This window comes from Amphibalanus amphitrite, unplaced genomic scaffold (assembly GCF_019059575.1).
Source record: "Amphibalanus amphitrite isolate SeventyFive unplaced genomic scaffold, NRLGWU_Aamphi_draft 000635F_arrow, whole genome shotgun sequence".
In the NCBI taxonomy this organism is placed as follows: domain Eukaryota; kingdom Metazoa; phylum Arthropoda; class Thecostraca; order Balanomorpha; family Balanidae; genus Amphibalanus; species Amphibalanus amphitrite.
Window position 1 is genome coordinate 71,814 of NW_024882129.1, and position 12,106 is coordinate 83,919.

Sequence of the window (12,106 nt, forward strand, 5' to 3'; positions counted from 1 at the left end):
CTGCCAGTGACGAGTACCGTGAAACGCCGTTGGGAGAATGGTCTCCAGGAAGGCCACGGAACCAGGTGAACAGAGAAAACTGGTATCGATTTACAGTGCTAGGCCCGGGTGCTTGCTCTGGACACTACACGGACCTACATATACCAGTAAATGAGCCTGCGGACCTGTATTGTCTTCCGAAACCCAGCGGATTCTGGGTGACGAAAAAAGCTTCAAGTCAGTCAGTAAATACCATGACGTCATTCGAAGAACCAGGAACGTCATTCTTTTCAAGGAAATAAATATATCATGGTGGCTTGCATAGTTCGTGGTCACCAAGAACGAATCGTTAACCACGACCATCTCCCAGATGCCCGACAACGGGACGACTTTTCGTTGCCTTGGCCATTGAGCTCGGCTGCCTCCCGGCGTACCCGATGCCCTCGCGATCTATCTGCTCCATCCTCTCTGGTCCGTTCCAAGTCGATGGTTCGATAGGTAGACGGTCCTATCAGATGGGATCTCGTAGTCACCAGGACACGGGATTCGCATTAGTCCGGCGCCAGTCCCCGGTGAACCGCTTCGTCTTCTGTCCCATGGAGATGGCGTCTCACCGGCGGAGAGTTGTTTATGTCAGCGGAGAGTCGGATACGAGGATTAACTGACGCCGATTAAAACTGATTTTAGTTGGCGACATTGACAGACGTAGTTTGTAAAATTATGTAAGCGCCACAAACCAACGCACATCCTAAAAAAATGAGAGTGATGTAAAAGTGCTTTCGTCAGCGCATTGTCTGAATTCGATATATCGACCGTGTTGGTGGAATCACGTCTGTTTCCCAAATGCGGGTATTAGTCACCTGGTAGTCACCTGCGAGGTTTAGTATGCGGGTATATACATGGGGACACTTCCGTTACGTGTCACTCGGATTGGTGGATGACACGCAATTTGTAGAAACGCTTAGGAATAGCGATGATAATCAGCTCGGTGTTATAAAGGCACAGTGACCGTTAGAAACAACTATAATTTAAAAAATAAGCTAAAACATATATCAAACGAGATTTAATCAGCACACACGCCACGCCTTCACTAGACAGCTATACAAGCGTCTGTGTACTCCTTGATTTCGTCTTATGTTGCTTGCCCTGACTGCGTTTCGTTTCCCTTTTCAGTGTCGACTACCTACCCAACGAGGGCACCTACGACCTGCGCATCCGCGGAGCCACCTACGCCACCGATAACGGTCAGTTTGACTGCAAGGTGCGCCGCGCCGGCTCCGGTAACGACCTGCACACGGAGCACGTGTCTCTGACGGTGCTGCTGCCGCCCGAGCCGCCCACCATCGCCACCTCCGGCGAACCTCTGGAGGAGGGCACACCGGCGGAGCTGGAGTGCAGCTCGGTGGGCGGCAGCCCGTCCCCGGAGATCCGCTGGTACCGCCGCGGCTCCAGCAGCCCGCTGCCAGCCGACCTGCAGCCCGCCGAGGACCGCTCGCAGCCGACCGTGTCTCGTCTGACCCTGCAGCCACACCGCAAGGATGACCAGCAGTGGCTCGAGTGTGTCGTCTGGAACCGCGCCATGGCGGAGGGCGAGCGGCTCACCACCGAGACCCAGCTCGACGTTAATTGTGAGTGGACAGAGAGTTAGGCTGATAGAAAGCCGTGGTTGGATGCAGATGTGGGAAAAGGTATACGGGGAGGTGGCAGAAACCATGACTGCAACTCCGCACGTATACCTACGTAGTGGGATTTGTGCAGTCGTCAATCTGGGCATAAGTGTGCGCTACGTCTTTTCACTGACGATATAGTTTAGGATGGGAGGTTTATGGGCGGAGGTGTTCAAGGATTCCTACCAGAATGGGCATGCTTTCATAAAAGGACGGCTTACCTCAACACACTCGCATAGCATATCACATATTCAATCAAACCGATGGCTTTCAAAACGCCCACACAGTGCGTGAGACTGTGCTACATCCCCACCGATTTGCGTGAGTTCATTCCCAAGCCGAATCTCATCCAATCGTACTATCACGCTGCCACGAAACCTGCCGCCGCCCCATCGGCACACCAGCCTGATCGCGTGACTGCCAGCGGTCCGGTCTGTTCCTATCTTCCCATCAGGCGACGTGGGGGCGCCGGCGGGCCCCGTCCTACCGGCCGGAAAGACCCGTCGGCCCACCCGTCCCAGCGTCACCTAATCCAAGGATGATCTGGCCAAACAGTGCCACCGCCATGACGTTTTTGCTGTTCCGAATCGCGGCGGCTTACAGTGACGGCTGAGAGGTCACGCCCCTAGACACTGCTGTGGTGGACACCTGTCTCGCCGAACGCACACATTCGTTGTCGCTGTCCACTCGCGGAACACCGTCACGAGCGACCCTACCCCCTGCAGTTTGCACTGACCGGTGCACAGTAACGGCACTGCTGCACGCGTAGATAACCGAGTGCGGCGACCGACCGGGCGACGGTCATCTCTCCTCGCGGAGGTGGCCGTCACTCGACCCACCAGCGGGCCCCAGGTAATCCCGCCGGGTGACGTGGCACCAGGCGGTGCCTTCCTGTAACACAAGATGTCGCGATTTAAACGTCGGTCAGTGGCAATCCACTCCAGGAATGGCTGACTGCGAGTCCGTTCTACGAAAGGCTCATTTGCACACCGCACAAAGCTAGCACGACAGCGAACGCAGTGCTGCCCGTCCTGTGACGTCGACACTGCCCTGGTGACGTCACGGCGGACCTGTTTGTGGGTCAGCTTCGTCAGCCCCCGGCGCAGCCCGCAGGTCTCCTCCTCCGTCAGCCGTTAATTAATGAGCGTGACACGGTCGAACCGGCCGAGCCGCCACAAAGCCAACGTCCTGAAAGAGACCGGCACTTTGCGTTTTTGCCCGACCGGCTGCACAAAAGGCGGCTTTCGTCGCTGAAATAGATGCCCGTCGCCGTTCTGAGGCGATTGTTACGCACCATTTGTCAAAGCAGGTAACGTGTATACCGCTCGCGTTCGCATCGGTCTTTCAAGGTTAAAATCGGAACAAAAACAGCTTAACTTCATGCATTCATCCAGCATTCCACCAAGAAACACAGATTCAGTTCACACATACAAAAAAGGCACACTTGAACACCATTCATGTGTGATTAACTAGATGAATCAGCACCATACGAACCCTCCACCACTACACAGATGACGTCACAGTCAAGCTACAAAGGGTTGAACCCTTCGGAATATGTCTTCCGGTAAAGTTCTGTCGTCCCTAGCAGATAACTAACTGGCCGACCCCTTTGAAAGACATCCCTGCTAACTTTCTATCCCTTTCGACAGACTTCCCGCGCATCTCCGTCGGCTCCGACAATCCCCTGCAAGTGGAGAGCGGACACTCCATCGACCTCCAGTGCTCCGTGGACGCCAAACCAGCGGTCAGGAGCGTCCGGTGGATCCGCAACAACGCCGTCGTCGGCAACGACTACGTCCTGCCAATCAGCGAGGTCACCGTGGCTGACGCCGGCTCCTACACGTGCAGCGCAGAGAACGACGTCGGAGAGAAGAAGCAGGAGCTGCAGCTGGACGTCCTGTATGCTCCCTATGTGAGTTCGCTGCCATCCTTGCTTGTGCGGGCCAAGCGTCAGATGTGGGGAGTTGAGGCCGGTCGACATATAAAATAGTGACACCATCATTGTTTCTTGAAAACATGCCAACAGATCACAGAATCATGAAACAGTTAAACTTCTTTCACATTTTCAAGTTCATTCAGCTCTTTCGGTAAAGACTCCTAAACTGAAATGAATAAGTCATCTCTTGCAACCTTCGCCATGCTGACTGAGATTGTGTCCACCAGGTGACCGTTGAGGAGGAGCGTGAGGTGCCCGACGGCGGCAGCGTGCAGGTGGGCTGCGAGATCGACGCCAACCCGCCGGCCGACGACATCTTCTGGCTGCGAGAGGACGACCCTTCGTTCCGCCAGGACGGCTACACGCTGCGCCTCAGCCGCGTCTCTGCCGAAGACAACGGTCGCTATATGTGCGTCGCCATCAACCGCATCCAGAGCGCTGACATGCCCGAGCCCGAAGAACGCGTCGGTAACGCCACCACCAGCATCCTGATCCGGCACGCGCCCGGCCAGGCGATCATCGAGCCTGAAGATCCGATCGGCGTGGAGGGCCGCAGTTTGACGCTGACGTGCGACGCAGATCCGCCTGGCCACCCGACGCCCCGCTACCGCTGGTGGCGCGAGGACGAGCCCGAGATCCCCCTGAGCAGCGGCGCAGAGCTGATCATCGATACCGTGGAGATGCGCGACCAGGGCCGCTACGTGTGCCAGCCGGAGAACGAGCTGGGTCGCGGACTGAACGCCGTGGTCGAGGTGCGCGTGCTGCGTGCGCCCGAGTTCAACACGCGCCTGCAGGCGGAGGCCACTCAGCAACTGGACACGATTGAGTTCTCTGCTGAATGCAGCGCGCAGGGCATGCCCAAGCCGACCGTCACCTGGCTGAAGGACGGTGAGGAGATCAGCACGTCCAACGGCCTGTACGACGTCGGCATTGAGGAGACGGAGATGAACGACCGCGCCTTCACGGTCACCAGCACGCTCAACTTCCGCGGCGGGGCTCGTCTTGGCGATCGTCTGACGGCTGCCGACCGTGGCAACTACACGTGCCGCTTCGAGAACGAGGCCGACACCGCCGAGACCACCATGCTGCTCAGGATCAGACGTGAGTGCACATAGCGGGGTTTGGTAGATTGTATGGTTGGCCATAGTTAGTCACTATAAACGCTAATGATTCCCTTCCCTTTATGCTCTAAGTGGCTGGTCCAGACCACATTCTCTTCAGTTCTTAGTGATTGGTCCGGACCACATCTCCTTCAGTTATTACCCTTTCTATGTCGTTTTGGGGTTGCTAATGGCAAAAGAGCTTACCGATGTTGTAACCAGCTTATACTGTTGATAAAAGCCCGTAACATAACACTGTCCTTAGCAAAATCAACCATTCGTTCATACCAAGACAACAGAATCAACATAGTCTCAGCTGCTCTTCTAACACCTTCACCATTTGTCCACAGACGCTCCGATCGTGTACCACCAGTACAACAAGGTGGCGTTCGACATGGGCGAGTCGGCTTCAATCGCCTGTCAGATGCAGGCGTACCCCGCTCCCGTGTTCCACTGGTCTCGCGCCGGCGTACCCTTGGACGGCAGTCCGAGCGGCGACTACGAGACCAACGCTACCGAGCTGGGTAACGACGTCCACCAGTCGGTTCTGCGTCTGTCTGCCGTGCGACCCTCCGACTACGGCGAATACGTCTGCCAAGCTCGCAACGAGGAGGGTGAGCACAGCACTGCGCTTCACCTGCAGCCCAAGGGCCGTCCAGAGCCGCCTACTGACGTGCACGTGGCTGAGCTGGGCACCTCGTGGGTGCTGCTCGACTGGACGCCCGGCTTTGACGGCGGCTTCCGCCGGACGATTCACCATGTTGCGTTGGTGGACGAGCGCGACAACGACAAGGACTTTGACTGTCAGGAGGAGCGGCCGTGCAACGTCACTTCTCTGCAGCACCGTACCACATACAGACTGAGGGTGAGTATCCTGGGTGGCGGGGACAGTGAGTGCTAGAGAAGCCCTGGGGAGATGTCAATACGCACATGGGAGGATGTCCATGGTGGTAGGGTAGTCGTGGATATAGAAAGTGCGGTGCGATTAACGTAAGACTTTCTGTTAGCATTAAATTTCGAGTGTTTGGACTAACTTGGACATTGCACAGCTTATCAAAACAAAACGCATGATTGAAAGCGAGCCTTTATAACGTTGTTCAATCGACTAAGATTATCCATCTTAAGCTCGCTCATCTGCGTAGGGAATCGCCAATCGCGCGGTGACTAGCATCGCGCTGATCCCGTCACAGAATGAAACACCCGTCACGCACGACCAGCGCTGACTGGCGAACCGACGAAGCGCGGAGAGCGCAGTTAGCCGAGCCTGACTGCCGACCGGACCGGTCCCCAACGGTCGCCCGTGACACCGTCATGCTAACTTGTCATCGAATTCAATTGGTTCGCCCTGCCGGTTTGGCAGGCACGTTTTCGCGTATCTTCTGATCGATGGTTTCTCAACCGTAGGAGCCTGTAAAATCAACACGTTTCACTAAACACCCCTCGCCCTTTGCAGGTGATGGCCAACAACGACGCTGGAAGTTCTGAGTACTCCGAGCAGATGCAGTTCAGCACTCAGCTCGACATCAGCCAGCTGCCGGCACCGGAACACGTCCAGTTCGAACAGGAGGCGCGTCAGGTCGACTTCCACGTCCTTCCCTCCGACATCGAGGTGGTCGGAGCTCTGGAAGTCAGGTCAGTTGGACACTCTTGACGGCGAGAGCTTGGCTGGTCATGCGTTGAATCCAGAATTATGATTTATCAGATTGAGAAAGGGCACGATGATAGTTATCTCGAGCTCTTCGATTGCCTTCAATGACGTTGAATGTTCTGAATAATTACAGTCACATATGCAGGCCCAACACATTCACGTCAGTTTATGCAGCTTTTCCTCGATAAAATACGGTGCCGAAAGTCTAACTCCTTCACACCAGGTCAACAACATCCCAAGCAATCCGGCACACACCATCGCCGAAAACCCATGACATACCTTTTTCCGCGCCCCTAACGTGAATCATGTTCTCGACAGGACGGAGGACGGCGACTGGCGCGATGCCGATCAGGTGGTAGAGATCGACAACAACCGTGGCCTGGCCGAGCTCGATGAGCGACTTGGCGACGTGTCCGACGTCCGTGTGCGACTCTGTCCCAAGGGCAACACGACCATCTGCGGAGCACCCGTCCAGGCCGAGCATGGTGAGAGCGGAGGGAAGGAAAGGAGAGCAGGAGGCAGGAAAAAAGAAGTGGGGAAGATCAAGATATGGAAGTGAAACCTAGGAGGAAATATGAAAAGAGAGGAAAGCGACTTAACGAATAACGAAGCTAGGAAACATTTTGTTATTACGATAGAAGGTTAGCGAACAGTATCGGTTAGCCTTAAGGTCTACGCTGTTTCCTTCTTGATGCCCTCAATGTGTACTATCATTTTCTGTCAGCACCAATCCGCCTTCTAACGCGTCATCCCCTGTCGCTGTGCCCGCAGTGTCTCCCGGCTCAATCAGCGCCTCGGCCTCTGCCGGCATCAGCATCACCAGCATCATCATCGCCGTGGTGGTGGTGGTCGTGCTGCTGGTCGTCCTCGGACTCGCCGTCGTCTGCTGCTGCCGCCGCGACAAGAAGACCAAGAAGACCGCCAAGACCTTCAACGATGACGCATAGTGAGTTTAAGGGTCCAGGTGGATGTGTCTGGAGATTGATGCATGATATAAGGCTGATTGCTTAGTGGCGACTAGCTGTTAAATCTTGAGCTACTCAGTACTCAGCAAGTACTTTGAATGAAATTCATTTTGTGAGCTCTTCGAGCACGATTGCCTGGTTAGTTCGGTATTGCTGAGCCCTTGGCTTTCCCGTCACATGAGGTGATCCATCAAACCAATTTATTTAAAGCTCAGTAAAGGTCACGTCCATAGCCTCCGGAGGCGAACACTATTCGTATTTCACAATGTTGCTGTTCGATGAGACTGACATGCCCGTTTTCTCCCCCAGCAACCGTCAGAAGCTGCCGGCCTACTACCCCCCGGGTAGCGGCCCGGACAACAAGCCCGGCATGGAAACCACCGACATGGGCCGCATTGGCCAGGACCCAGCCAAGGTCATCTATGGCGCACGACCCGGCTACGACCCCGGCGCCCCGGCTGGCGGAGAGCACGGCCCGCCGGCGACCGGTCACCCGGCCAGCGGTGCCGTCAACATGGCCTACATGGAGAACAGCTACTCCAACTCCAACAACGGCGGATCAGTCAACTCGCAGGACTCGCTCTGGCAGGTCAAGGCCGGCGCCGGAGACAACCGGTCCTATGGAAACCCCGATAACCGATCATACGGCAACCCAGACAACCGCTCTTATGGAAACCCGGACAACAGGTCATACGGCAACCCGGACAACCGTTCGTACGGCAACCCCGACAACAGGTCATACGGCCAGCCGGACGGACGGCCGTACACGTACGACCCGAACACGTACGACCCGGCGCAGGCCAACTACCTCCCCGATCAGCCCCTGGGAGGGTACGGCGACTACAGCCAGTACCCGGCACAGGGCGCCTACCCGACGGACGCCACCTACCCGCCGCAGGACGAGTACGGACGCCCGTACGAGGCCGATCCGTACGGAGCCGTCGGCGGCCGCGGCCGGCCCCACCACGCAGGTGAGCTTACGGGAGGTGTGGTGGCTGTCATTAGACTGAATTATTGGGAGTTGCTGCGGTGGTTTCACTTCTTTGCAGCACTCGTCTTCTGTTGTCTTTTTTGGCTTGCCGAGCTCTCGCAATCACATCTTGGTTCTGACAACATTTTAGACTGCATCTAAGATTCAACATGCACCACAAAATCACAATCAAATAACCGGCTCATATCGATAGATGGTTGATTGCCTTTTTTCAAAGCCACCTATTTAGCTATTGTTTTGCACCTGAATAAATATGTTCCCGATAGTGGCTCCCTCTGCACCGAGTGTGAAGCTCCGTGCCTGACCCTGGCCGTGTCTCTCCGTGTTCGCAGACGGGGGCTACAGGGACGTGTCCGGTCTGCCGGATCCCTACGCCGACCAGGAGCCAGACAACAAGCCGCAAATCTCCTTCGACGAGTCCCTCGAGAGCGGCTACTCCACACCCAACTCGCGCAACCGGCGGGTGATACGGGAAATTATAGTGTGAGCGCCGCTCGCTAGGTGTCGCCAGAGAGCTCGCCGCCGTCGCGGGGCGGAGCGCCGGGCTGGCGGGCAGGGGCGCGCGTACCCACAGCTGTCGCTCATGTGACGTCTGAGCCCAGAGCGAGACGTCACCAGCCTGATCAGCGGCCCGATGCTCCGATTCGCAGTGAGGTCGGGCCGGGGCTGCAGCCCCGGTCCTCCAGCGCACTGTGATACCCCGTCCCCCATGAAAACGTCCCCCGGCCCAGCGCACAGTGGGCCAGTCATTGTGATAGTAGTTGACTGCTCAAAGCTAGCGCCCGACTCCGTTCCGGAGCCGTGGCACATTGTTGAGACGCCCGGGCAAAGTATGAGCCGTTTATAGAGTCTGTGTGGTGTGAATGGTACGTCCGGATGGAGCGAGATGAGAGAATCGCGACGACTGAATGAAAATTTGAGCGTGGGTGAGAAAAATGACCAGTGAGTGTACGCCGTACGGGCATATGAATGATTTGATTGTTAGTGTGATTGAATATTGTTAGTTAGATAGAGTGACTGAGTGTGAATAACAAATTGTTTTATGGACGTGTTTCTAGCGGAGTGTATCATATAGTACCAAATTGGCCCGGTGGGAAGAGGGCGTTTAAACATCGACTGTCTTATGGCTAATGTGTTGTACAACAACAGACAAATTGTTTGTTAGTTATGTTGCTGACCTGACCTGTGTTTGCGTTTCGTACACCCCCATCTGAGGTGTATCTGAGAGCGGCCTGTCTCCTGTGTTCCATCCATGAATCTCGTGCCTCTGATCGTCGCGCGGTGCCCCCCGTTCTGTACATAGAGCCACGTGCTCGGCGCACGTGCCGCCACGTGCCGGTGGGATCAGCTGAGTGGCGGTGTCCCATGTGCCAACCGCGGCCATCCGAATGCCTGTGATCTCAGACATTGCGCCCCTTCACACTAACGCTACGTAACAGGGCCTGCGCAGGCCGCCGCGCCGCCCCCGGCCCCCGCAGGGGTCAGGTGGGCGGGGTGGCACCGGCGCCGGCAGCGGCACTCGGCGCTACTGCCAGTCCCCCCCCCCCCCTCCGCCCGACGCCGCCGCCCGAACAAAGTGTGTGTGGTGACGACAAGATAGAGGATCAGCTGCAAACGGCCGCTCAGCTGCATTGTGAATAAATGGTATTTTAAGAAACTGTTGGTCTTTTCTCTGTTGGGGTCTCAGGAAGTCGAAGAGAGAACTTAATCTGAAACACATGGATGAGCCGAGCTGACATTTGAAAGGACGCTGATAGAAAAACGAGCTGATACATTTCGAGGTCTTGTCTTTTATCAACCGTTTTACACCACTACATACAATGACTACTCGTAAATTTATACACGAGCAAGACTACTCAGAATGCTGAGTGGCGTTCATTTTTATGCCTTACATATGCAGACACACATGATATCAACGGCATATTGCATGTCCCAGAGGCTTGACATTTGCCAAACACAATTCCGTACATGTAAGGCCACAATGTTATATGAATGTTGAGAATCTGGGAAGTATCCCAGTCCCATGGGCCCGGCATCAGGGTTTGCTTACGTCAAAGATAATGTAAAAGTCCCGTTCTGTGCTCCAACCCACGTGAATCACGCAATCATCAGCACATATTTGCTGACGTTGATAACACATTCGCGGTTACGGATATCTGCCGCAGTGTGACGGAGTCATGGTCAAGTCCGGAGCTCGGGCCACATAGGTGGACTATCGGAGTTAGCTGCAGGCACTGATAGCATGATAACGGCCCGAGGTCCATGATAACGGCCCGAGGTCCCACCATGCCGGGTTTGGCGGCCACAAACTGGCTGGCTGTACACATGTGGACGCTTCTGGATCTCTGGTGACGGGATGGCCCAGTCGGCTACCAATTTCGTGAACTTGGCCCGCTTCCTGAGAGACGAAGATAACTGACAGCAGGTGATCGAAGATCGAAGTGATTGAGCCGTGTATACGAGAGAATCAACTTGTGGAGACATGCTGTGTCGGTGTGCTGAGTGAGATACGGATTCTCCGAAATCAAACTGCGGCTATCCTGCTGCTGGATCTGTACGCGCACGGTCAACTGTGAGAACCCTCAGCGGCTAAGAAGAATCTAATAGCGGCTGTGGCCGAGGCCTTCCACCACTTCAAGTCTACAAGCTTCTTCCGTCGCACCTCATCATGGCGCTCCAGTGCAGTGAATGCGTTAGGCTGGCGTTTATGGTTCTGACCGTGATGACGACGACCTCCGGCCTTGTGCTGCTGGCTGTGGGGATCACAGCCCTCGCCAAGGACGACTGGCAGCTGATAAAGCTGCTCGACACCGCACTCTGCCCGGCCGTAGGAGGCGTGCTGACCGCTGTCGGAGGCCTGGTGACCCTCCTCGGGGTCCTGGCTGCCTGCGCCGTGAAGTTCGAGGACCGTCGCCTGCTCACCGTCTTCTTCTGGGTGACGCTGAGTCTTCTGGTGGTCTCCGGCATTGCACTGGTGGTGGGTTTCGGGGTCGGCGCGCAGACCGCCCTGCAGGACGTCCAAAGGCAGCTGTTCGCCTCCACCAAGAGGTACAACAGTGACTTTGAGACGCGCCGTCTGTGGGACGAACTACAGAAAGAGTCGCAGTGCTGCGGCGTCGAGAGCGGGTTCGACTGGTCACCCGTGATGGGCATAAACCAGGTGCCCAGCTCGTGCTGTCTCAGCCTGCCGGGCACGGGTCAGTGCACGGCCACGAAGGGCGCGTACAACGCCGGCTGTGAGCGGAAGGTATCGGAAGCGGCCGCGGCGTTCAGTGCCGTCACGGGCGCCACAAGTGCCGCAGTGGCCGTACTCCTGCTGGTCGCCATGGTAACGTCATACGCGCTTATCAAAGACTCGGAAGGTGGAAGTCAGTATTCGGTGCTCGGCTGTTCAGGATGATCAGCTTGAGATGAAAAGGAGTGACAGTGTGCCTTGTAAATTGATTGACTGTTGTGCTTTCATTTGCGTTTATGTAAGGTAAATAATCGATGCCAAGACGGCTGTTTGCTGCTTTATATACCTACCTACCTACTGAAGTACCCATGCCTATGTCAAATAAAGGCCTATGTGGACACTGGACATATTTACGCAGGCATGGCGGTTACCACCTGCTGATTAGGCACCACTTATGTTTTATTGACTGCTCTTTCCGATGTTTAGCAACACTTCCATATGAATTTCACAGCTCAATCTAATTTACCTAACACATCTGGTACAGTGCTGCCATCTGAAAACAAGCGACTTCACCCATGCGCAGCCACCTACTGGTAAGCAAAGGCGCGTTGGCGTATAGAGGAGCATTCAGTCTCTGTCCACCGC

General features: G+C 55.7%; 2 protein-coding genes across 2 annotated transcripts in view; both read left to right on the forward strand.

The window, feature by feature from the left end:
* The window catches only part of LOC122363696 (hemicentin-2-like), a 34,917-nt gene extending 24,974 nt beyond the window's left edge, over positions 1 to 9,943 (forward strand). Inside the window, exons 3-11 of the mRNA XM_043333234.1 lie at positions 1,153 to 1,607; positions 3,296 to 3,558; positions 3,810 to 4,683; positions 5,033 to 5,547; positions 6,136 to 6,314; positions 6,649 to 6,815; positions 7,102 to 7,276; positions 7,605 to 8,266; positions 8,619 to 9,943. Of these exons, the coding sequence (XP_043189169.1) occupies positions 1,153 to 1,607; positions 3,296 to 3,558; positions 3,810 to 4,683; positions 5,033 to 5,547; positions 6,136 to 6,314; positions 6,649 to 6,815; positions 7,102 to 7,276; positions 7,605 to 8,266; positions 8,619 to 8,773 (3,445 nt within the window). The 3' untranslated portion in view covers positions 8,774 to 9,943. The remainder of the gene's footprint in view (positions 1 to 1,152; positions 1,608 to 3,295; positions 3,559 to 3,809; positions 4,684 to 5,032; positions 5,548 to 6,135; positions 6,315 to 6,648; positions 6,816 to 7,101; positions 7,277 to 7,604; positions 8,267 to 8,618) is intronic.
* Positions 9,944 to 10,525: 582 nt separating this feature from the next.
* On the forward strand, positions 10,526 to 11,861 carry LOC122363694 (tetraspanin-9-like). The gene has a single exon (XM_043333230.1). It carries the CDS (start codon positions 10,955 to 10,957, stop codon positions 11,684 to 11,686), a length of 732 nt encoding a protein of 243 aa, XP_043189165.1. The 5' UTR covers positions 10,526 to 10,954; the 3' UTR covers positions 11,687 to 11,861.
* The last annotated feature ends 245 nt before the right edge of the window (positions 11,862 to 12,106 follow it).